The following is a 27,672-nucleotide window of genomic DNA, read 5'->3' as shown; positions in this document are numbered from 1 at the left end:
TTTACACTATATAAATGGTAGACAATAGAAATGCTATTTGAAACCCATCCTCAAAAAATGCTATTTACCAGGTTAATAGTCGAAAGTGCTATTTACCCGGAATGAGCGCATTCATATTTTCGCGGAATTTTTTGCTTTGTTCATTCTGATTGGACAATGCATTTGTCATATATCTTCGGATCTTCTCTACCGCCATCTCTTGTATAAGGATAAAGTCCGAAAACTCTTTCGAAAACTTAAGCGTTTACTAAAATCGTTCGAGTGAATGCTACAGGAAAATCATCTACATGATTATATAATCTGGATGAAGAAGCGTTGTAGAGGACTGTTTGTGAAAGACAACGACAACGCTAACACAAGTAATGCTTTTTTTTGGTTGATTTTGAATTTACATTAAAATTTGATCATTGAAACACACTTTGCTTTTATAACTAGTCTTGAACAAAATGGAATAATTCAAATGTGGGTATAATAAAACAGTTATTGTATGGATATTTCTGGAAATAGCACTTTTATTGTTCCCCTTACACTAACTATTTCCCTCGGCTTCGCCTCGGGAAATAGTTAATGTCTCGGGGGACAATAAAAGTGCTATTTCCCTCACACCCATACAATAACTGTAAACTATTCTGTAAATATATCATACCTGAAATTCAACTGGAGTAGCCCCTCTAAAGCTAAGGCATTCTAATCAGTAACAGTCAATTAAAGGCCGAAATACTTGTCCAACAATTTGAATCAGTATTACCATCGACAAAGACAGCAGTATACCAGAACTATCCCACACCTTCAAGTAGATATAAACGGTGTTACAAAGCTCTTTTAGAATCTAAACATATAAAAATCATGAAGATCAGGTGGAATACCAAACAGAATCTTCAAAGAATATTCCAAAAATCGGTGGACCCTGAAGAACTACCAACAGACTACAGAAATGCCAACATCGTCTGTATATTTAAATAGGGAGACAAACATGCTGCGGCAAATTATCACTCAGGACCACTAACAACTAACATCTGTCCCCCCCCCCCCCCCCCCCCCCAAACTGCCGGAATATATAATCTGCAAATACATGCTAAAACACATAGAAAAACACATAAAGTGCTTTCAAATCACAGTTGCAGATGTGGTTATTCATGCAAGACAGTTCACACAACTGCTCCTGACTATGAACGACTTTTTGTTTAAAACTGCACGACACGTGGAAATCAAGTTGACATAGTAATGCTGGACTTCTCCAACAACTTTGTCACTGTACCACACCAGAAACTCCTACATAAGTCGAGCAATACGGTATGTGGGGTCAAGTACATAAATGATTAACATAATCTCTAATACACAGGAAAATCAAGCTTGTGTTTGTTTGTACGACATCAAAGGAGGAACATGTCCCCTCTAGAGTGCCAGTACCAACCATAGGACCAAATATCTTTGTCTGCCACATAAATAACCTACCGGTCTGGAGTGCCAGTACCAACCATAGCACCAAATATCTTTGTCTGCCATATAAATAACCTACCGGTCTGGAGTGCCAGTACCAACCATAGGACCAAATATCTTTGTCTGCCACATAAATAACCTACCGGTCAGGAGTGCCATACCAACCATAGGACCAAATATCTTTGTCTGCCATATAAATAACCTACCGGTCTGGAGTGCCATACCAATCATAGGACCAAATATCTTTGTCTGCCATATAAATAACCTACCGGTCTGGAGTGCGGTATCAACTATAGGACCAATACTCTTTCTCTGCCATATAAATAACCTACCGGTCTGGAGTGCGGTATCAACAATAGGACCAAATATCTTTCTCTGCCATATAAATAACCTACCGGTCTGGAGTGCCAGTACCAACCATAGGACCAAATATCTTTGTCTGCCATATAAATAACCTACCGGTCTGGAGTGCCAGTACCAACCATAGGACCAAATATCTTTGTCTGCCATATAAATAACCTACCGGTCTGGAGCGCCAGTACCAACCATAGGACCAAATATCTTTCTCTGCCATATAAATAACCTACCGGTCTGGAGTGCCAGTACCAACCATAGGACCAAATATCTTTCTCTGCCATATAATAACCTACCGGTCTGGAGTGCCAGTACCAACCATAGGACCAAATATTTTTCTCTGCCATATAAATAACCTACCGGTCTGGAGTGCCAGTACCAACCATAGCACCAAATATCTTTGTCTGCCATATAAATAACCTACCGGTCTGGAGTGCCAGTACCAACCATAGGACCAAATATCTTTGTCTGCCACATAAATAACCTACCGGTCAGGAGTGCCATACCAACCATAGGACCAAATATCTTTGTCTGCCATATAAATAACCTACCGGTCTGGAGTGCCATACCAATCATAGGACCAAATATCTTTGTCTGCCATATAAATAACCTACCGGTCTGGAGTGCGGTATCAACTATAGGACCAATACTCTTTCTCTGCCATATAAATAACCTACCGGTCTGGAGTGCGGTATCAACAATAGGACCAAATATCTTTCTCTGCCATATAAATAACCTACCGGTCTGGAGTGCCAGTACCAACCATAGGACCAAATATCTTTGTCTGCCATATAAATAACCTACCGGTCTGGAGTGCCAGTACCAACCATAGGACCAAATATCTTTGTCTGCCATATAAATAACCTACCGGTCTGGAGCGCCAGTACCAACCATAGGACCAAATATCTTTCTCTGCCATATAAATAACCTACCGGTCTGGAGTGCCAGTACCAACCATAGGACCAAATATCTTTCTCTGCCATATAATAACCTACCGGTCTGGAGTGCCAGTACCAACCATAGGACCAAATATTTTTCTCTGCCATATAAATAACCTACCGGTCTGAAGTGCGGTACCGACTATAGGAACAATTTTCTACCTCTACCATATATAAATAACCTACCGGTCTGCAGTGCGGTTCCAACTATAGGACCAATACTCTTTCTCTGCCATATAAATAACCTACCGGACACTGTCAAATGACACGTGCGACTTTTTGCCGACGACACCAAATCAAAACATTCAACGATATCAACATCCTCAAAAAGACCTACAAAATCTGATGAGCAGATACACTGTACACGGGGAATGACATTTAACGATAAAATACTACATCATATCTACCAGGAAAAAGTCATCAGATTTGTACAGCTAAACCAACCACATTTTGGAAGAGGCACAGAACAACCCACACCCAGGACTTCAGATATCAATCGACCTCAAATGTAACACTCATATCATCAACATTGCACGGAAAGCAAGTTCAACTTGAGGCTTTATAAGAAAACAATTAAAGCACTGCTCAAAAGACCACAAAAAAACAAAACAAAAAAAAAACAGCATACACACCACTCGTTAGATCAGTAATAGACTATGCCTTTGGTATGTGGAATGCCTGTTTAAAACCAGACATAGAAAAACCGGAAAGAATACAAAGAAGAGCAGCCCGTCTAATTACTGGAGATTATAAAAAGGATGGAGGGTGCGTTACAGAAATGCTACAACACCTAAAATTACAAACTTTACAAAAATGAAGGAAATCACAGCGGCTTGTTTTCATGTATAAGGTAGTAGAAGGATTAGTACCAGCCTTACCCTCTGATCAGATAATCCAACACTCGGAAGAACGCACGGAAAACCAACAACAAGTGATAGGAGAACTATGAAACATCAACAACTCTAAACAGAAGCATTGTCAACAACGCAAAGCCACTAACCATCTCGGGATACAAACAAGAAACATACACGAACTCCTACATTGTCAAAACATCGCTCGAGTGGAACCAGCTGGGCAATAGTGTGATATGCGCAGAAAGCGTAGACGTAGATCAGCTCTTCTGAAAACCAACATCTAAGATACGTATCATCTCTCTCTCTCCAATGGTACCTACGACGTAACATATGTAAATGACAGGTTGTGCCGTTTACTGACAATACGACTCACGCCTCCATAATATTGGGACGTTCATGCTAAATCTAACCAGGAAGACAGAACAAATAGTTATACAGCAGCTGTGGGCGGAGGGAATCGAAAGGTCGGTAAGGTGTTGTGAGATCATGATTGAAACTGGCGACAACCATCCGCCTCCGTACTACCGGGTATAACATAATATTTCACTTTCGAGAAAAAGTTGAGAAACTGATAGCAGTTGAAGAGTAATTGGGCACAGCTCGCTTGAACCGTGAAATGAAGATCAAGGAACAAAAACAAAAGGCTGCTAGAACCATCGAGGCGGCGCGAAAGAGGCGTGAAAATAATCTGAAGGGATAAATTTCTGTTGTCAATATTACATCAATCTGTAAAGCGAGAATACTTTCTTTGACATACAAATAAACTGCTGCGTTTTAATCTTCTGTCTGTTATAGGCTTCTTCCATGTATTCCACCATTTCTCTGATTTTTTATGAAGCTGACACTACCGTTTTAAATTAGTCACCGACATTTTGATACAAGTTTTACCGTACATCTCAGTCATAAAAAATAACACAATATTTTCCACATCCTTAAACAATTTCACGCCGTTTGTTTTCTTCCTTCTCGATACTAGTATTAGATTTAAGTTTAGGCAGGTTAAGTGACGAATGAAAAATGGCATTATTCTGTGCCATGCTCTGTTTGTGAATGGCGATAATCTCAGCATGGAGCAGTTAAGATAAATGCACCTATTTGAGGTCTTAACCCTACTCATTCGAAACAGTTATCACATATACAGAAAACACAAAAAAGTATTTTTAACAAAAATCGCGGGGAACATTTACACTGACTAAGACAATATATTCTGGAGGATAAGTGTCGTACGTGACGTCGACGATACATGTGATTTAAATCTCTATAATAGCAAGTTCTAAAAATGAGAACCGCGGTAATGTTGGGAACAAGGTATTATCAATATCAAATAATTATCAACAATGCCATATAAACACCGTAAGTTGGGGAAGCAGGGATGCAACTGTCAAGAAATGAAAAATAATTTATAATCCTATCAACACACTAATGTCACTTCAAATGGAAGTGAAATAAGAGGCTTGTCAATAACTATTACTTTTGTTGTAATACACATGTATTTAAGAAAGTGTCTGATGGTGAAGTGCATGCTATGTTCATTATTATTTTGTATATCAAGGATCGTGTTTTGTACCGGATTTAATGGAACAAGGAAATATGATGATTCGTTCATACCACGGGTGGTCACGAGAAATGTTTTCCCTTTGGGAACGCTTGGACTATTGGCGTTTCTTTCCTTTCGTGTTTTTGTTACCTGGTGGTATAATCTATTTATATTGCCTCATCATCAAAGTCTGTCCATGCCCTGTGTACATACATCCACTATTATACAGTACTCTACAAAAGCGGCGCTGATAAAAAGTCCACCCACGCAGTTTTAAATACAAGTCACATCATTATCTCAGAAACATTATATACTTTATAGCCTCCTCCTAAATCATTGATGACGTGGTCGCCTTTCTCTTCTATTACTTGCTTGACAGTGATTTATGTCATACCAGGAAAGACGTTTAAACCATATGAATATTGTTATTGAACAGTCCTCGGGTTGGGTTCATTGTTGACATTACGCAATACGTATGACAGATCAATAGGAGGATGTAGAATTGCTTTATGCAGCAATGTACCAATTGTCCTACGTTACGTCAACGGTTTGAAAGTCGTTTCAGAAAACACATGCTATATATTTTCTTTCTTGTACTGAGTGGGACAACTGATTTGCCCATTTTAATGTTCAATTCCCTATCACTATGATCTCAAAGCAGGCGGCTCTATCCTTAACTGTCAATCAGATTACTTATTTATATGTTTAAACTCGAAGTTAGCGTGCCAAAGAGCGGTAAACATCCTACCATCATACGTTTACGGTTCTTTCACTAAGACGATAATTTTAAACTTTTTAAGGATTTAGCTATGAGATAACTTCGCTACTCCAAGCCCAGAAACAACATGTACATTGACAATTCTCATTCAAGATATTCGCAGTTTATAAAATATATACCAACTTGTACAACAATTGAAATAGTTATCAGGGTATTCTTTGATATGGTAGCCGAGTTTCCTCTGACCCCAACATCACACGTTAAATGTTTTTGACAGATAGATTTGCGACACCAGACCACTTGTGGGTAAAAGTATCTTACGTCTGGTGTCGGAGGAAATTATCAAAAACTCACCTTAACATCTCTGTATCCGGGCACCAGGTGTCGCCTCAGTACTGTTAGTCGTAGGTAAATGTGGTACGGAGGCAGTACACTCGTACAGAACTGTATATAAACTCTTACACGCACTTATGCAGTTACCATTTCATTGGTAAGTGTCGAATACAATGTTCCCTAACAGACATGTGACTGTTCAGAAAAAGTACTTTAAATGTTTCGTAGAAAAATATTTTTAATTAGATGGTGATATCATCGTAAATCCAAAAAATTATACACATGATGAATAGATGCCTTACAAACTTGACTATACAATCGTCTACCGCTTGCCAATATTTAAACCATTCAAACTATTATTCCTATATACAACCGACCCGGAAGACACGCCAATTGATCTGGAATGATTATGAACCCTCCTCTAAATGTTGTTATGCATGTAATGCCATATAGTAAGATATTAATGAATGCGCTTATAGTTTATTAATGTCATTCCGACCTTAGATATCCATTTGACAGAGCATCCATCACAAATCAGTTGATATCTGTAGTAAGACTGGGTATAATGTAAAATTACTACAAAATAGGGGTATAGATACAGCTGAGCTGTGAAGGTGGAAACAGCTGTATGATACAGTTTTATAGTCATCATTCTATACTGTATCTGTATAAAATTAACATATATACTGTATCTATATATAATTCATATCTACACTGTATCTATATACAATTTATATCTATACTGTATCTATATACAATTTATATCCATACGGTATGTACAATGTATATAAATTAATATCTATACTGTATGTATATAAATTAATATCTACTGTATCTACATACAATTCATATCTACATTGTATCTATATACAATTCATATATCTACACTGTATCTATATACAATTTATATCTATACTGTATCTATATACAATTTATATCTACACTGTATCTATATGCAATTTATATCTACACTGTATCTATATACAATTCATATCTAAACTGTATCTATATACAATTTATATCTACATTGTATCTATATACAATTAATATCTACATTGTATCTATATACAATTAATATCTGCACTGTATCTATATACAGTTTATACCTATACTATATCTATATACAATTCATATATATACTGTATCTATATACAATTTATACCTACACTATATCTATATACAATTCATAATATCTCTGCCGTTGGTCGCATAGCGTTCTAGTGTTGAACATGATACAGTCACGCTAGTATCCGCCTTCGGCCCACGTTTGCCGAAGGGTTCATTGTGGTTTCTCCAGTTACTAAAACATTATTCTTATTGTATTTTATTGTATTTCCAGTACTTCTTATATTTATTATGTGATTGTATTTGTATTTTTTGGTGTTTTGATAAAGGGGCGGATTGCCTCGAAAATTTAACAAGCCTCATTGTTCACACTGTTTGAATTACTTCTTTGCCCCATATAATCATTACAAGTAATTCGTATCCTCCATACATTGATGTGAGGATCCAGTGTTATCTGGATTATACTGTTCATATTACTTCTTTGACCCTTATATATACAATTCATATATATACTGTATCTATATACAATTAATATCTACACTGTATCTATGTACAATTAATATCTACATTGTATCTATATACAATTCACATCTATACAGTATCTATCTACAATTAACATCTACGCCATATCTTTTGCTAGGAAGAATTGTTGTTCTTATGTCCCAAAAACAATTTATATTGCTATAATCTACCCAACTACACAAATGGTACCACCCCGAGGGGAAGCAATTATGTAGAAATTGATCGTTATATACTACTTAATACATACATTACTTTTAAAAGCCAACGAAACATTGAAGAGTGTGTATATGTAAATCCTTTATTGAAACATTAACATTTACAATTGGTGAAGTTTAATGGACGTTCCCACTTAACACTTTCAAGTCTGGAGGGAGATTATGTTGACAACTACTTTACACTTCAAACATGGACACAGAAAATCAATTTTAACTGAATTTGTTTCAATGAATGAACTGACACGATGTAGAGAGATATGTTATAGAAATCGATATCTACGTCATATAGTATGTATAATGTACATTGATGACATCGCCTATTGAGACCATTTATTGATATGCATGATAATGTAAGTGAAAAGTGGCTTGCGTCCCGGGATATGTTCAGATTTCTTCTATGTATCACCGAGGAAAGCGTTGTTGGTTATTTATAAGGATTTAAGCATTGAAAAGGTAGGTAGACATTTTAATCATAAATCGCATTAGTATAATCACATTTCTGGTCGGTATTGGTATCGGTACATTGTATAATCTATTATGACGTCACAAAGTAACAGTACTGTAACAGGGTTTGTTCCTGTGACTGTTCTTGACTAAATATCGACATGTGTAAATAAACATGATTTGAATCGGAATGCATATAAGTGTCGTGTGAGATATAGGTCCCTGAAGAGCTTGAATGTAACTTTCGTGACGAGTTTAATTGATTTAATTTGTAACATTCTGTTTTAAACAATCAAATTCCCCATACACAATATTCGTGAAAACAACATGGGTATATGATAATTAATGTAATGCATTACTTGATAAATCTAATATTACGTTATTTTACACAGAACAATAGGTACAGTTCTAAACAATACATTAATATTTGTATTTGATTATTATTTTTGAAACCCTTTTATTTACTTAAATATACAATGTATGCAATAATGTAATGAGAATTGTATGAAATATCATGAAATAGATATTCCTGTGCTAGTCTTCTGAAAGATGTAGAGCAAGGGTAACAAGAGAAAGAAAGTGAAATGGGAAGACTCAGATAGAAAGTCATATATCAAAGCTAAGGCGAAAATACTACACAACACCATAAACTAGAGTATAAGTAAAACCCAATGGACGAATATTTTGATGAAGGGTAAACAGGCGTGATTGACCACACACACTTGTAATCATAACAACAGAGGTGGAACTGCACAAAGATTCGGATCATGTCCTGAGGAACATACAAAGGATTTAACAGCGTGGAAATATACAGAAAAGTCACCAGGATGACACAAGATACAGAATACAAAGAATAAACAACTACATCGCCATCACGATACAACGAATCAGTCATCACAGACCATGTCAACATAAACAATTACATCGCCATCACGATACAACGAATCAGTCATCACAGACCATGTCAACATAAACTATTACATCGCCATCACGATACAACGAATCAGTCATCACAGACCATGTCAACATAAACAATTACATCGCCATCACGATACAACGAATCAGTCATCACAGACCATGTCAACATAAACAATCACATCAGAAACAGGATACAACGGATCAGCCATCACAGACCATGTCAACATAAACAACAACATCAGATACAGGATACAACGAATCAGTCATCACAGACCATGTCAACATAAACAACAACATCAGATACAGGATACAACGAATCAGTCATCACAGACCATGTCAACATAAACAATTACATCGCCATCACGATACAACGGATCAGCCATCACAGACCATGTCAACATAAACAACAACATCAGATACAGGATACAACGGATCAGCCATCACAGACCATGTCAACATAAACAACCACATCACCAACAGGATACAACGGATCAGCCATCACAGACCATGTCAACATAAACAACCACATCAGATACAGGACACAACGGATCAGCCATCACAGACCATGTCAACATAAACAACCACATCAGAAACAGGATACAACGGATCAGTCATTACAGACCATGTCAACAGCAACAACCACATCAGATACAGGACACAACGGATCAGCCATCACAGACCATGTCAACATAAACAACCACATCAGAAACAGGATACAACGGATCAGTCATTACAGACCATGTCAACAGCAACAACCACATCAGAAACAGGATACAACGAATCAGCCATCACAGACCATGTCAACATAAACAACAACATCAGAAACAGGGTACAACGAATCAGCCATCACCGACCATGGCAACATAAACAACAACATCACCAACAGGACACAACGGATCAGCCATCACCGACCATGGCAACATTTAAGCATTGAACTGCTTTCAGTTGGAAGTTATGGGCTGATGAATGCCAACTGGACAAAGGCAAATTTAATGAAGCGCGCTAGCGTTTAGTTCAATGCTTAAATGTTGCCATGGCCATCACAGACCATGTCAACATAAACAACAGCATCACCAACAGGACACAACGAATCAGCCATCACAGACCATGTCAACATAAACAACAACATCAGATACAGGATACAACGAATCAGTCATCACAGACCATGTCAACATAAACAATTACATCGCCATCACGATACAACGAATCAGCCATCACAGACCATGTCAACATAAACAACCACATCAGATACAGGATACAACGAATCAGTCATCACAGACCATGTCAACATAAACAATTACATCGCCATCACGATACAACGAATCAGCCATCACATACCATGTCAACATAAGCAACAACATCAGAAACAGGATACAACGGATCAGTCATCACAGACCATGTCAACATAAACAACCACATCAGATACAGGACACAACGGATCAGCCATCACAGACCATGTCAACATAAACAACAACATCAGAAACAGGATACAACAGATCATCCATCACAGACCATGTCAACATAAACAACTACATCAGAAACAGGATACAACGGATCAGTCATTACAGACCATGTCAACAGCAACAACCACATCAGAAACAGGATACAACGAATCAGTCATCACAGACCATGTCAACATAAACAATTACATCGCCATCACGATACAACGAATCAGTCATCACAGACCATGTCAACATAAACTATTACATCGCCATCACGATACAACGAATCAGTCATCACAGACCATGGCAACATTTAAGCATTGAACTGCTTTCAGTTGGAAGTTATGGGCTGATGAATGCCAACTGGACAAAGGCAAATTTAATGAAGCGCGCTAGCGTTTAGTTCAATGCTTAAATGTTGCCATGGCCATCACAGACCATGTCAACATAAACAACAGCATCACCAACAGGACACAACGAATCAGCCATCACAGACCATGTCAACATAAACAACAACATCAGATACAGGATACAACGGATCAACCATCACAGACCATGTCAACATAAACAACAACATCACCATCACGATACAACCAATCAGTCATCACAGACCATGTCAACATAAACAACAACATCACCAACAGGACACAACGAATCAGCCATCACAGACCATGTCAACATAAACAACCACATCAGAAACAGGATACAACGGATCAGCCATCACAGACCATGTCAACATAAACAACTACATCAGAAACAGGACACAACGAATCAGCCATCACATACCATGTCAACATAAACAACAACATCACCAACAGGACACAACGAATCAGTCATCACAGACCATGTCAACATAAACAACCACATCAGATACAGGATACAACGGATCAGTCATCACAGACCATGTCAACATAAACAACTACATCAGATACAGGATACAACGGATCAGTCATCACAGACCATGTCAACATAAACAACAGCATCACCAACAGGACACAACGAATCAGCCATCACAGACCATGTCAACATAAACAACAACATCAGATACAGGATACAACGAATCAGTCATCACAGACCATGTCAACATAAACAACAACATCAGAAACAACGGATCAGCCATCACAGACCATGTCAACATAAACAACAGCATCAGATACAGGATACAACGGATCAGTCATCACAGACCATGTCAACATGAACAACAACATCAGATACAGGATACAACGAATCAGCCATCACATACCATGTCAACATAAACAATTACATCGCCATCACGATACAACGGGTCAGCCATCACAGACCATGTCAACATAAACAACAACATCAGATACAGGATACAACGGATCAGCCATCACAGACAAAAGAGGGAGGGCAACAAGAAACGAGGAAATATAAAAATAGCCCAGCCGGACAAGGGGGCAATGTGAACGGATGAGCATAGACCAGGGGGATTTGAAAAACTTAACTAGTTCCTCCTAGACTGAAGACTAACGGTCGTTAGCACGTCAAACATTTATGGTAGTCAAAATGATTATTAGTGATCTATGCTGATGGACATTCACTGTCATGTTTCTCATTCTGAGAACGTGACATAACATACATTTTACCTAGATTTACACGACGTTGAAGCTAATCCTTATAAAGCCTGGTTTTGTAAACCTTGTAATAAAGAAGAGTCTTCATGCAAATCTGTCCTTTTCATAAAGTTTTATCAATTTTAGTACCATTTAAAGTTTGTATTCCCTTGTTGATGTGTTAGCCCATACTGTAGTACTGTTTAGTTAACACTTTGAGACCTCACCATCTGTGGCCGTATGACATTAACCGATCACGTAGAAATCTCATTATTCAATCAATCATCCTCGAGTCACAATTAACTTTTAAACTACGTGTATATTGAAAAGGGAGTTTCGTGCATCAGCGTTTGATGGTATCGTACTCATGCACCTTGTCATAATACCTTGAACTCGACTGGTATATATAATGCATTTTCTTCGTTATGGTATGAATATATGGAACAGTTTCGCGTTTTTATTAACAAAACTAATCGCCAGTTAACACATCGCAGACTGAACTCCATAAATAATTAAAGCATTAGTGAAATCCACTTGGATAATACGTAATTGTAGGTATGTTCAGCTAGATTACGAAAAGTCCATGCCCACCTTTCTTTACCTGAATGAGTACCTGCTAGGAGCTTACCTTATAAAATTATATTATACCTATATACCTATATATACACCTGACTGGGTGTAGTCTGATCCAGCCAGCATTATATTTGTTCTGTATAAAGTGTTATTAAGTATTTGGATTTTAATATACCTGTCTTTTGTTATGGGTATACAATGTTCTCATTCCACTTGCGACCTCTAATGACGTTTTATATTATGCTTTGACTCTAAGTTATCGTAAGTAGGTGGTATATTTACTCGACAGGAGTATACACAAATTTGGTGATCTTTAAATTAGAAAGGATATTTAAAGTGAAAGTCTTTCCTGAAGCATTGTGAACATTCCCGGGGTACGTCTACGTCAACGTAATTATGGATGTAAGTATTTTCATTATTTTTTCTATTTTATTTTTGCTGTATCCTTTTTCGATTTTAAATGTAGACACTCATGTACATTATGGTATTACTTATATAAAGGACATACAGTAAGGATTGTTAAAGGTAGAGGACCCGGAGTTGACAAACTGCTATACTGTCTTACAGAGTATCAGATTTCGTGAGATTTTATTTGCGAATCATGATGTTCATTTTTAGCATAGAGAAATGCCACACTTAATAGTTATTATTTCTTTCGTCTATTGAAATTGAGACCAAATCGAATGCTATCTTGCATTCCCAGGAACATTATTTGACATGAAAATAATACAGATCTTTGTCATTTGCCAGTAGGTTGTCTATGTATTTGTCTATTATGATTAATGAGAGAGTTTTCACATGAAACTCTAAATGGACAAGCGTTCCCAGAAAATACATTTTTGACCGGATATTTGGAGAATGGACAGCTCAGATTGTCTATCCCCTCTAATATTGGCAGGATGGCGGGTCAGTGGGGCTCGGTTGACGCCGCGTGACTGTTATCAAATACACAAATTGTTACGCTATTGTGTCTATCGACGCAATGAGACAGCTGTTTGAATTGAGCATATACTTTACAATAAATGATCATTATGAACACATTAGGTCATGGCTGACAGTGTACAGTGTATTTATATGATACAATGTCTCGCCAAATGACCCGAGTCTTAGCTCTGTTGTTGGATGAGGTTTTTCATCATCGTGTGTGTTTTTACACGTCAAATAGACTTGATATTTTATATTCACATATCATAACACAGGTTTGGTATGGACGATTGGTTACTGTTAGACAAGTTATTATCTCTGTTTAACAGTTGGTCTGAATTCTAAATTCTGATGTATCGATAGTATCGTGCTCTCCTACAATAGGAGATAGAAAGTCGCCATGAATCGCTCTAAATGATGAGTATTCCCGTAGTTTAATATACCTCAGTGTGTTGATGACACTTATAACTTCAATAGAAGTCATGATTTAAATCTCACAGAGTGTATAGTGTATACGTGTTTGTTTGTGTTATATAGAATTCCAATGAAGTACACGTAGTCATATCAAAGGTCTGATCAGCGGTTTAAGTTTAAGTTTAAGCACTTTAAGATATTCGAACAGGTGGTGGACATCCTCGTATATAATCATCATGGTTTACCAATTAACCAATTAATGCTAATACATCTAAAGTGTACCCGTCTATAGTTATTTGTAATATTGGGATATTCTTCCACAGAATACTTAACATAATAAGTAATTGTTGTGTTTTACAGTATATAACTTGGCCAACGATAAAAACAAAAACAAAAACAACGAGGCCGTCAGCATAAAGGTTTTGCGTTAAGGTCTCAACTCATGTAAAATATGTGTGTGGAAAACTTCGCCACGAAATTTATGAACATTTCATCGGAGACTTGGTATCATGAAAAAACTCGAGACTCGTTTCATCAACCATTTTTTTAAATGTTAATTATTACAACATCAAAATATTTCCCATTAACGAAGAAATTTTACAAATTGGGATTAACATTTGAAAAAAATCTGCATATTTGTAAACCTCACAGGGTCCCTTAATCAAATCAATACAGCTCTGAGGGAAGGGCTGTTATGTTTGTCATCGGACAAAACTTTGTCTGCTCTATCAGGGGAATATGTAGTATGCTTATCCTAACAAAAATAACACTTTTGTTCTAGTTTAAAAAACATACCATTTTATCATTAAGAAGAATTTTCAAAACCAAACAACATCTAAACAAAAAACATATTACAATTTCCCTGATTCTTTTTATATATAGCTCAGAGATACTGTAATTTTATGACATTTTTTCCATGGAAAAAAAGGTTAGTAGCTGAAACAATGTTTTATCGCGGGTTGGCATCATTAACTGGATAATTCATTTCCTTTTCCATTTCCCCCGTTTTGGCCCTCTCATAACTGACGAGCCCTGGAAGGACGAAAGTTGTGTGATGTCCCTAACATAACTGACGAGTCGTTGAAGGACGAAACAGCTGTGTGATATCCCTATTATAACTGACGAGCTCTAGAAGGACGAAACAGTTGTATGATGTCCCTTACATTACAGACGAGTCCTATAAGAAGCTCTATCATTTTATTCATAGCTTTTCACGTTTCTACACATACTGTATCTTACAACTGTTTCCATTTTAAGGTGTCTTCTGTAAAACCTTTGGGGGGATTGCTGGGTGGTACAATAAATGTAAGTTCTACTCACCAGTTTTATCCCCAGAAGTCTGCCATAGCTCTTCATGACACTCAATTATTATGAATAGTGGCACACGTGTATTTTTGATGTCGTTTTGAAATGATGAAAAACAACCACCTAATCGTATAGAATTTAATATATGGGGATAGCATCCAATTAGAATTATTTCACTGACGAGACCTGGAAGGACGAAACAGCTGTTTGGTGCAGTTCTATATTCGTCACTCGCTATGCATTATATCTATTTATCTTTATTAATTTAAAGTTAAAAAGAAATATGTATATAAGTACTGTAGAAATATTTTCATTCACTTAACAAAGTTTCAAGAATGAAATGCGATTTCAAAATAAATTATTATCAACATAGTATATTTTTGTCTTCAGTGTTCTTCCTTTCATCCTAAAACAATGTCACAGTGTACACGAAAGGAATCTTGTCTGCTCATTATTACTTTAAAATGATATATTTTCGTGGTGCTTAACGATCGGATTATCCCCCTCTCATAGTACATCTATACCTACAAAACCACTAATGTTAATCAAATTTTCAACAGTTTATACATTCGTTAAAATATGTTTAAAATCAATGAATGTGATACGTCCACGTGAATTGATGACTGTTATTTATCCAAACCTGACTTCAGGCTGAGCGCAATTGACCTGATATTTGTTAGAGTATAATTAAAACAGTATTGCCTCCCATTGGTATACACTGGACCTGAAAGTGATGTTTTATATCAATATATACGACAATGACTGGAACACTATGGATTTTATCATGCTGAGTTGCATTGAGATTATGTTTTCATTATTTTTTTTATTATTTGTGAATCATCTGTCCTAAAATCATACGAGTTTTTGCTGATTTTCAAGGGCTTGTTTTCGGTGTCTAACCGGTTAAAAGGATTATCGACCGACATCATAACCTCAGCCTTTATCATATTGTGTAATTTTGTTCCATGTGTTATATATGTGATCTGTATAATGTTTTGTATAATAAGTGACGGATTGACTAAAACATTTGACAATTCATTGATACCGCCACTGTAACTTCATTGATGTAATAAACACGACCATGTATCTATACAGATACATTATTTACTTTGAATCATCTGTAGTTGCAGGAGCCTCTTGAAATGTTACCTATAGCAAAGAAGGCTGAACACAGAGACTTGACGGGACTTGCTCGAGTTCGAAAAGGTAACTGTTTTGCTTTATGTATTTTTGTCCATTAGTTTCTAACTTTCTCTGTGGCAAATTATCTTTTTTTGCAAACCCATTAAGCGAGATACTATATCAAAGTGTTAGTTATTTCAACCTTCTCATTTAACTGTACGTAACTTGCGAAAGGAACTTACAAGTGTGTTGTAAATGTGATTCAAATGCGGCCTGTTCAATAACGGCCACTCTGGCCAATTTCCTATCTTGTCTCTCGGAACAAACACAGGCGTTTGTAGTTTTAAGCTGAATTTTCAAAACAATTAAAAAGCTATTTAATTATATGTCTTTATACCGTTTTTATTATAGGTCTTTATACCGTTTTTAATGGATACCTATACTAGTTTTTTTTTAGAAAATCATTTTTATGACTATTCATTACAAGGGGCCGCGATGGCCGAGTGGTTAAGGTGTCCCGACGCTTTATCACTAGCCCTCCACCTCTGGGCTGCGAGTTCGAAACCTACGTGGGGCAGTTGCCAGGTACTGACTGTAGGCTGGTGGTTTTTCTCCGGGTACTCCGGCTTTCCTCCACCTCCAAAACCTGGCACGTCCTAAATGACCCTGGCTGTTAATAGGACGTTAAACAAAAACAAACAAAAATTCATTACAAACGTACAAATGCCTGTGGAACAATGGCGACAACTTGACCATGACACAATTGACCACACAGTGCTGTTGTGTCGTGATAGTATCGTTAGGTATAAGATGATATACTTTAGGGAATAACCAACCTGTTGAAAAAATAACCACTTTTAAGATTCTGCCTCTTTAAACAACACTGATAAGGGGTGAAATGTTTGACATTCACTGATTAACAAGTACAGGTGAGGTTTTCAGCTATACTACCTTGTCATAGGAGTCAACTTTGTTAGCCAAGAGTGATCAATACGATACTCTCCTTTTAGAGTTGATCGTATTGAAGCATAATTAGCAAATTTTAAGTTCTACATAGTGGTGGATCATAGTGGTGGATTAAATGATATATTAATTATCATAGGACATCTAGCATTTTCATTCATTCTCAAGGAAAGGTTCATCAGTATCTCGTTGATATTTTGTACTTTTATTAATCAAAATCTAATACATCAGCCCTAGCTTATTGTATGACGTCCCTCTTCTTAATCCTGTAATTATTCTTAGTGCCTCTAATTTAATTAATTCTAGAATAGCTTTATTTTGATTGGTACAGTTATCCAATAAAACACCCCATATTCTCATAGTGGCCTTATTAAAGATGTATATATTGTCCTGAGACTTTTCAATCTACTTTATGTTTTAGCGATCTCAAAATATTCCATCTTTTATAGGGACCACGGAACCAAATGATTTCCCATAGACGGTAATGTTAACGTTTATCACTGTACTGCTTAAATGGAGTTTTCAACACTGGTCCAGTAGCCATAATTTTGAAGTATGTCATTTCGGAAACCTCTAAATGGAATGATAAAAAATTCTACCAATTTGAACTTTTTTTTTATATGGGGGCCACCATCTTGTATTGAATTCAGCACCAAAAATTCATCTAAATTTACAACAAAATACACACTTACTTAACTCCCCCTGACAAAAACAGGCTAGCAAAAAAATAACTTTTTTTCTATATATTTTACATCTACATGTATTGCCCAACCCACACATTAAAACTTTGGAAACTTCTCTCACCTAAATATCCAATCAGTAGGCCCCGATGCATTCACCTTCCTATTAAATCTTCTGCCCAAACGGGGAAAACCCACAATCTATTTTTGATTTGGTTCTGTGGTCCCTATAGAATCGTACACATTTTTCAAATTTACCTTTTCTGGGACAGGATAGGACCATAGGGTATGATGTCCAAATAGGAAGTGGCTGGCTGCAAGTCTTGGGCTGGTAGGTCAAGTCTTATATTGGTACCGGAGATGGAGATTCCTATTAGAAAAGGACATGAATATTGAAACAAATTTTTAATTAGAATATAAATATCTTGCTGAATTTTAAATCCAGACAGATGTCCTTTGGTCATACAAGAGTATTGATATTGTACTACTGAAAAATATAAACAAAAAAGATATAGCCTGAAGATCAAGGGGAGATAACTCCATGCTATTTCCCCACCCCCTTATTTCTCGCCTTAATCTAAAAAAAACCTAGGACAAGAGCAATTATTTATATAATTGAGTCAAAACACACACACAGGACAGTGGGCCGGGCTAGGGACAACAGAACTACCAAAATAACCACCAAAAATCGAACCGGGGTAGTGACAACAGAACAACCAATCACATCACCGAACACCGAACCGGGCTAGGGACAAGAGTACAACCAGAAAAACCACCAAAAATCGAACCGGGGTACTGACTACAGAACAACCAGACACACCACGGGACTACGAAACACGCTTTATACAGCTACCATTGAAATAAATACTATATTTTCGTATTAACCTGGTCTATGGCCCCCTTTACACTCTACACAGGCTCATATTTTCATTATAAACAAGCTCAGAATCTAATTTCCTGCTGAAATTCTGCCAAAATACCTCCATGATGAAAATCACAGCCGAGCATGTTGAGATGGGTCCCGTCATCTGGTGTCCAGGGACGCTGAACGGCATAAAATGTCAAATCCGGTAGCTCCCTATAGGCATAATCATAAGTATTGTTAATATGTTGAGTCCATTTCCCATTGTTTATTGAAAGTTAGAGCTAAGTGCTTGTGAACTCAGACAGAACTGAATGTATCATCAGCGAAGAAAATGTCAGGATTAATAAGTTCTTTTTCTCCCAATTACTCAAATCATTGCAAGATTCAATGCCATTTCATTTGGATTATTATCTATTATATCACAAAGAGAAGTATCATCAGCAAGGAGTTTAATTTTATTTGTTGCACTGTCAGTTAAAATTATTATCAATTATGTACAAATGTATATCAAAAATATATATACGCCCTGTCAGACTCCTGCTTTACGTCCTTCAATATTAAATAAAAACCCTCAGTTGATACTCGTTGTTTCCTGTCTTTGAACCATTGTAGAACTTTCCCTTTATTCCATAGGATTTTAATTTATAAAGTAAACCACCATGCCAAACTTTATTAAACGCCTTAATGATACCACAAAATACAAATCTGATTAACTGTTTAGTGTTTTGGTTAGAAGCCAGACTGGTGCTTTGTCATTGTATCACAATCAGGTAATCAAACATGTATCTAAAAATGACTGTTTTCAATAATTTTACTGAAACAAGGTTAATGGATATCAGACGGTAATTTGTAACATCATTATCAGAACCTATGTCCTCATATATAGCACATATATAGGTGGAATGCTAGCTGTTTTCCAAGCAGATGGTATCATACCTGTTTCTAAGGTCTTGTTACATAAGAGTGTGAAGGGTCGTATTAGTGAAAGGTCGTATTAGTGAAGGGGATTATCTCTTTATAAGCTTATATTTTATTGTATCTGGACCTGATAGCTTTTTATCAGTAAGTATAAAAAGTCTTTGATGTCTTGTTCGAGACCGATCCCCATTCTAACACATTTACTGTCAAAAATACGTACAAACATTGTTTTACATTGCTACAAGTACGCTGTAAAGTACTCTGTGGCCTCCGCTAGTGACGTGTCATACTATTCCGGACTGACCAATCAGAAAGAAGCTTTCAAAGTCGGTTATTTGGCCACGCCCATAATCGCGAGAGTTCGATCTGTATGTTGACGAAGCGGTGTATTTGGATTGTTGTGAAAGTCCTGCTACCGAAGATTTAACGAAGTATTTGGATTTACGCAGTATGCTTAACGACATGGACGTTTTGACAAAGTTAGAGTTGATGTATTTCTACAGGCTCAACCGTTATGTGAAAGTTGTGTGCACTTGTTTCATTTCATTTAGGACTTTACTTGGCTAGATGCCTACACACGGACGAAATGAACGTTTCAATCAATAAATGACGGTAAGAATGATGTTAACGATTTTGGTTAAATGTATTCAGTTAATTTATTCTTTTCGATTTCTTCCCTTTCGATTCTGATCTCGTGGGTCATCAATCATAAATGATGCAGGGTGTTGAATTTCGCTACGAGTCGAACTTGACGCCATATTGTTTTGAATAGGAACGGGGCGTGGCTTAACACGATAGATCATGGTTCTATCGGAGATTAGAACATGGTCCGTAACCAATCAAAGCACGCGTTGCAAACGAATCGTGTTAGAATCTACATTAGATTCTGGCCTAAAGATACATCCTAGTAATATTTTTGTCTGATTAATACAAACTTCCACCCCGATCATTTCTATATCATTATGTTCAAGATCGTGTCTTCCTATGGTATGTACTGAGCGTGTGTAGTAAATTACTATTCCACCTCCTGGTCCTGTTGGTCCACCAAGTGTATGGATATTATTAGAATGAGAACTTATGGTGATTTCTGCATCAGATATATTAGGGGTAGGTGGATTTAAAACAAACCTCATAGATTTCTCTACCAACCGTCATCTTTCAGGTATAAGGTATGGTCGACTTTGACAATTAGAACTATTATGTAGACGAACACTGACATGGCAAATCATATAGAACGAGGAAGCCATATTGGATTCCAGATTAGGTGGTTTAATGTGTAAACCAACATAAATCTAGCATGTAGCGTTCTTGTCGGAAAATTCATTGATCAGTTTTAAGAACATTTGATGTTTGTGGTTATCAGGGAACATGACGGCCATTTTAAAACTGAAAATATCACTCAAGTTGCTTATTAGTTCAGTTGTCATTCTCTGTGTACTAATAAAACCAAGTATAATGATTTTATTTCAGTTCATTTTGCATTTCAATATATAAAAACAGATTTAACACTATTCTCTAATTTCTTTTAAAAATTACATAGTAATATTTGCAATCAATTTCAATAACTATGAACAAAAAATACTAATTACTAATTTGGCGAATTGATTTTATACTGTTTAAAGATGTTCTATTTATCACGTTTGCTTAATGTGAAAAAAGTATGTTCTCACCAAAAATGCACCACATTTTTATCTCCAGTTCCTGGTTATTCAAAAATTATACTTTTTGCTTTGCTTATATGATATCTTACACGTTATTATCATCATGTTCATGTTAAATTTTCTAAAATTTGAAGAAATGATACTGAAGCATCCCCCCTCCATGATTTTCTTTTTCTTTTTTTGGAACTAAAGAGTCTCTATATTCTTGCATGTGTATAGGATTGGGTTTAAATGCCGATTTGTAAACGTAGAAATACAGTGAGTACCAACAGCAAAATGGATATATAGCCTGAAAGGTAATTATTCATCACATATAGAACATAGGTGAACAATAAGATATTTTTTAGAATTATGGAGTAATTAGACTGGTCTTTTATTTCACCACAAGACCATCGTATACACTGAGGGTATCTCTAGCATCATAGTAGGGTTTACACAGATCTATAAGGGAGGAGCCGTTCAATCTTACTTGTATACTTTCGGCTTCGTGGCATTTTGTTGTCGCCACATTTATTTTCCGGTATTGGTCGTCAGAAGTGTCATCATTCGACATCATTATCTGTGGCCGTTCATTTACACTCTACGCCATCATCTCTTCCCAGAGTTTTCTCCCTTGATGAAACGAAATTCAGTGTCCTACTCGTGTCAGTCTGTACGTGGTGCGGACGAATGGGGTTTCCCCAGGATTGTTTCGGTCGGCTTGCAATCACTGACTACTACAATCTTGCGGTCGTACGGGCATTGGTCAAACCTTAGTAATCTGTATAGAACAGATATTATATGTATGACCGTAGAAAGTTATTTCATTCGGCCTTATTTCTTTTTTCTTTGTTGTCATTTAGTACAATGTAGCGCTTTAGTTTTTCGAGTTTACAATCGTTGTTTCGTTTTGCCTCGACAGTGTCGGCGCACCCTGCATCAATGATGTCATCAGATAGCGTAAATATTCCCTCCAAATCATCCACCACTTCCGTGAGCTTGCGTTGAAAAATGTTGCTGACATTTTCAGACCAAGAGGTAGCCCTTCCCATCGGTCTCTACAGAGTTATGTTATCATTGTTGTTAGTTTATTTGATTCTCGTCGAGCCGTTCGTGTCAGAAAACACCTTTGCAGCAAGCCTCTTTCTACCAGAGTATCCAGTTCAGCATAGACTTGGTCCTGTCAAGCAATTCTACAGTAAGAGTTGCTTCCCCTAGGTCACCCACCTTTGGATATTTTACAGTGTGTCATCAATCACAATGATGAGGCCCATCTGTCCATCTGTTATACAGTCCCTGGAGACATTGCAGTTTATTTTACAAGACCGTAAAATGCACGAGCTTTTCTTCTCCATATTTAGGACTACTAGCTACCAGTTCAGCCTCATCCCATGTTTTCATCTTTGGATCATTAAACATTTTTAATTTCGCAGTACTCTGGGTTTTACGTACAAAACGTTTACAGAGGGTGTTTACTTCTGTTACACTGTCGAGTTGGCAGTAGAATTTGCACTTAGTGACTTCAATAAACCAAACCTAATCCATTAAGCACAGTGACCTGTCTCTTTGACTTGTGTCATCGAAGGTTTGTGACAGCGTTTAACCAAAACTCATCTCCATCAGAGTTGGAATCAGTTTGATTTCCCAAAACATAAATATTTTTTACATTTTGCCTGAAAATGATTTCTGTCATGACATTACGTTGCATGTCCTGTCCCAGGCTGGGCACAGAGCTATCTTATCTTCATTTTTGGCCCTACAAAATTTGAGTTTCACGTGATTTGTCGCAGTGCTTGGTCTTGGTTTATGATGTGTCTGTCCTAATTCTGGTACTTTGTATGTCTTACAGATAACAGTGACTTAATACAGCAACAACAGATAGACCGTCGTCCAGACTTTCAGAGATCGGTCACACTTCCTCAGTTGGTACAGAGTTCTTCCCCTTCTCCGAGATACACAAAGAGGGAGCCAGAATTCCAACATCCGCTGAGGAGCCCGACGAAGCGGAGACGACCGTTTGAACCGCGAGTTAAACTACCAATATTTAACGCGTTGAACAGAACTTTTGATCCCATCCCGCAATTCATAGAATCGGATAAAAAACGGAACTATGCAACTCGAAGTATGGATTTCTGGGAGAAACAAGTGAAAAAGTATGTGATAATACACCTAAAGTGGTATTTAGTGTAATTTACGATTATCGACATAATCTTTAATGTTGACAACATTTGATCTAGATATAGAGATTGACAAATATTCGACTTTGTGGGCGATATTTGGGATATCTTTTTATAGATAACTAATTTAAATATTTGTTAGTAAAATGAGAACATCTTTGTCTGTTTGTCTGACCCTGTTTTTGCTTAACTTGCCCGGAAACAGTATCATTGTGGTTTATAAAGACAAAAGAATCAAACTGAAGGACTAACCGACAAAACTTAAAAACCGAGAATGCTAAAGAGAGTAACTCAGTCAGGGGTATCCCTTTGGTTTATGGTAGAGTAACTCAGTCAGGGGTATCCCTTTGGTTTATGGTAGAGTAACTCAGTCAGGGGTATCCCTTACGTTTGGTGGTAGAGTAACTCAGTCAGGGGTATCCCTTTCGTTTATGGTAGAGTAACTCAGTCAGGGATATCCCTTACGTTTGGTGGTAGAGTAACTCAGTCAGGGATATCCCTTACGTTTGGTGGTAGAGTAACTCAGTCAGGGGTATCCCTTTGGTTTGATGGTAGAGTAACTCAGTCAGGGATATCCCTTACGTTTGGTGGTAGAGTAACTCAGTCAGGGATATCCCTTTCGTTTATGGTAGAGTAACTCAGTCAGGGATATCCCTTACGTTTGGTGGTAGAGTAACTCAGTCAGGGATATCCCTTACGTTTGGTGGTAGAGTAACTCAGTCAGGGGTATCCCTTTTGTTTATGGTAGAGTAACTCAGTCAGGGGTATCCCTTTCGTTTGGTGGTAGAGTAACTCAGTCAGGGATATCCCTTACGTTTGGTGGTAGAGTAACTCAGTCAGGGGTATCCCTTACGTTTGATGGTAGAGTGAGCGCTTTTAGTGCGATATGCCGTTAGTTCACGTCCTGTTGTGGGCTGGAGAGTTTTCAATTATTTCTTCTTTTAAATTCATACTTCCTGATTTACATACTCTAATGACATACCTGACATACTCTCCATCTTTTTCAGGGTAGTTCCCGAAAGGATAAACCTGGCTATATCAAACGACTACCAAGCGCCACCTGCCACGTGGGACGACCGCGACCCGTATATCTTCTCATCAAAGAGCTGTTTTTATGATAACAAAAAGTATGTCGCTCATAGAGACTTCAATATTAACCCTGAATGGGTTTCCGAGGGAATGCACGTGTCCGAGTACTCTCCAGCTTACCGCACGTGCCCACTTCGATACGGATGGTGTTGTTAACACGAGCCAAAGACCGGGGGTCTAAATAGTTTAATGTTCGGATTAGACACATGACCGTAGCTGGGAAAAAACATTCACACACGGAATTTGATTTCTCTCTTTCCTGTTATCGGTCGCCGAGGTCTAAACTAAAGAAATCTCTCTGACCCGACACTTATTTACAGATCCTTGTTTTTTTTATGCTTCCATATAATTTCACTCTGACATTACGATTATGATTTGAAATAGTGTTGCCCTAATGTATGAGATCATCTGTGCATTCTTTACAACAAGGCGTTTTGTTATCGTATTCTTGTTATTTACAATAAAATTATTATCCTAAATTATTTTATTGTTATTGGAGTTACCTCCCATGGAACGGGTTGTATACATGTACAGGTCCTGATGTAAGTACTATACAGCTGCATGTTGACGTTTCTTGATTTCCAAATAATGAAAATTGAATTTTGGAATGATTGTACTTTTTCATCGAGATTTTGACATTTCCTCTTCGACCTCTTTGGTATAAACACTTCAGGTTATCTGCTATAGTTTTACATTGTAGTAGTTTAACCTCCTAAGTAATAGACTCGCGCGTGACTTATTCTGTTTTAATTATCTATTGTTTTTTGCCAGACACAGTTGTGAAAACGGAGCTTTATCCGTTATTTTAATGAAATCCCAATGTGTAAAAATCACGTGGTCTATCATGTCTATAGATTATCACATGTGATATAAGATATCACAGTGTACCTGGATTTAAATATATGTACATTGTACTGTCAACCCTGTCTTAATGTTCATAACGATTTATATGTGGTCCATTTCCCAATACGAACTAATTTGACAGTCGATAAGTCCTTTTTAATGTTACTATAGTTTGTATGTTGATATCTGCCGTTGACATCGACATTAGTCAACAGTTTAATAATGATACATTAGTTCTACACTGTGTACTGTTTTATAAACGTATGTGTTATACCTGTATTGTACTTTTAAACGGAGCCATAGCTTCACGGCCCACGACATTATTATCGTAACTGATTCAAGAGAAATGACGTCATGGCCAGGATCGGCAAAATTCAATCTATGTTCGAGATGAGTCACGTGTGCCCTTGTTAGAGCCCATGGTAATTCCCTCTAAGCTTATTACAATTTATTGCCAAGACGACGGTATCATCCGGTAGATCTTGCGTTTTAATATGTCCATACATCTTCGGAAGATCCTCGGACTTTAACCTAGTCGGTCTTCCATCAAATATCTCGGAAGTGCGCTTGTTTTGAAGTAACGAACCTGGATTACAATGAGTTTTTATCGATTGTAATTAAAATGGCAAAACCTGAAAATCTTGAGTTCCGGTTTCAGAAAACTAATCTTGCTTTTAATTTCGATAAGCTGATAGCTTTAGCCGAAACCACAAAAATAAGCTATTATCAATAAACAAGAATGGATTGTTAAATCTTGTTGAGTAAATGGTGTAAGAAAAATCTATAAAACGTGTAATCACTATGAAAGAACACAAGCCTTACAATTGGTATTCGATTACATTATTGTTAAGTCGAAACTTTTAACGTCAGGGGATTCTTCTAAAGATGTTAAAGCAAATTTTAAAGACTCAGTTCTGAGGCTCCATAATTGATTCTTATGGGAGTACATGTATATTCCCTGCAGACGGCAGCGAGGTCGAATTTACTCACTAAGATTTTTCTCGTTTTTGTCATCAAAATATAGCAGTCGACTAGTGGTTAGTTATATAAATGGGAAGATTAATCCGAGCACAGTCAGCTCCTTGGGGGGATGCACAATGATTTATTTTCATAAATAATTGCAACATCGAGATCCAAGAGTTGAGTTCTCGATTAACAAGTTATAATTTTCATTGGCTTGAAATCCTTTATGTTCTAAGCACATAGCGAAAAAATGACATTGCCGTTTCTAATATCGTTTTTGATTGGCTGATCGGCGGAGTAGTAATTTCTAAGAGAAAAGTGTCCGTCATTAGTAGTAGATTTCCTGTGGTTGTTAACAATTAATTAGATTATAAGGATTTACTTTCCGTGGTATGGAGTACAGGAGGGTATATTCTACTCATACACTCCGTTTGGTGTGGGTGTTATGGAGTACAGGGGGTGTATTCTACTCATACACTCCGTTTGGTGTGGGTGTTATGGAGTACAGGGGGTGTATTCTACTCATACACTCCGTTTGGTGTGGGTGTTATGGAGTACAGGGGTTGTATTCTACTCATACACTCCGTTTGGTGTGGGTGTTATGGAGTACAGGGGTTGTATTCTACTCATACACTTCGTTTGGTGTGGGTGTTATGGAGTACCGGGGGTGTATTCTACTCATACACTCGTTTGGTGGTGGGTGTATGGAGGTACAGGGGTGGATTCTACTCATACACTCGTTTGGTGTGGGATGTTATGGAGTACAGGGGGTTGTATTCTACTCATACACTCCGTTTGGGGTGTGCCGGTGTATGGAGTATACGGGGGTTGTATTCTACTCA

The 27,672-nt window shown here is 37.2% G+C and overlaps 1 protein-coding gene across 2 annotated transcripts; it reads left to right on the top strand.

Annotated features, from left to right (window-relative positions):
- The first annotated feature begins 8,176 nt into the window (after window positions 1–8,176).
- On the top strand, window positions 8,177–25,505 carry LOC117334884. Of its 2 annotated transcripts, none has more exons than XM_033894724.1 (4): window positions 8,177–8,429; window positions 16,695–16,776; window positions 23,608–23,911; window positions 24,943–25,505. In XM_033894724.1, exons 2-4 carry the CDS (start codon window positions 16,713–16,715, stop codon window positions 25,178–25,180), a joined length of 606 nt encoding a protein of 201 aa, XP_033750615.1. In that variant the 5' UTR covers window positions 8,177–8,429; window positions 16,695–16,712; the 3' UTR covers window positions 25,181–25,505. The 2 variants fall into 2 exon arrangements, with proteins under 2 accessions (XP_033750615.1, XP_033750614.1); XM_033894723.1 differs by lacking the exon at window positions 8,177–8,429 and adding an exon at window positions 13,094–13,329.
- The last annotated feature ends 2,167 nt before the right edge of the window (window positions 25,506–27,672 follow it).

The sequence above is a fragment of the Pecten maximus genome, chromosome 9, assembly GCF_902652985.1.
Source record: "Pecten maximus chromosome 9, xPecMax1.1, whole genome shotgun sequence".
Classification (NCBI taxonomy): domain Eukaryota; kingdom Metazoa; phylum Mollusca; class Bivalvia; order Pectinida; family Pectinidae; genus Pecten; species Pecten maximus.
The sequence above is the reverse complement of the archived record's forward strand: the minus strand, read 5'-3'. Positions and strand labels throughout refer to the sequence as shown.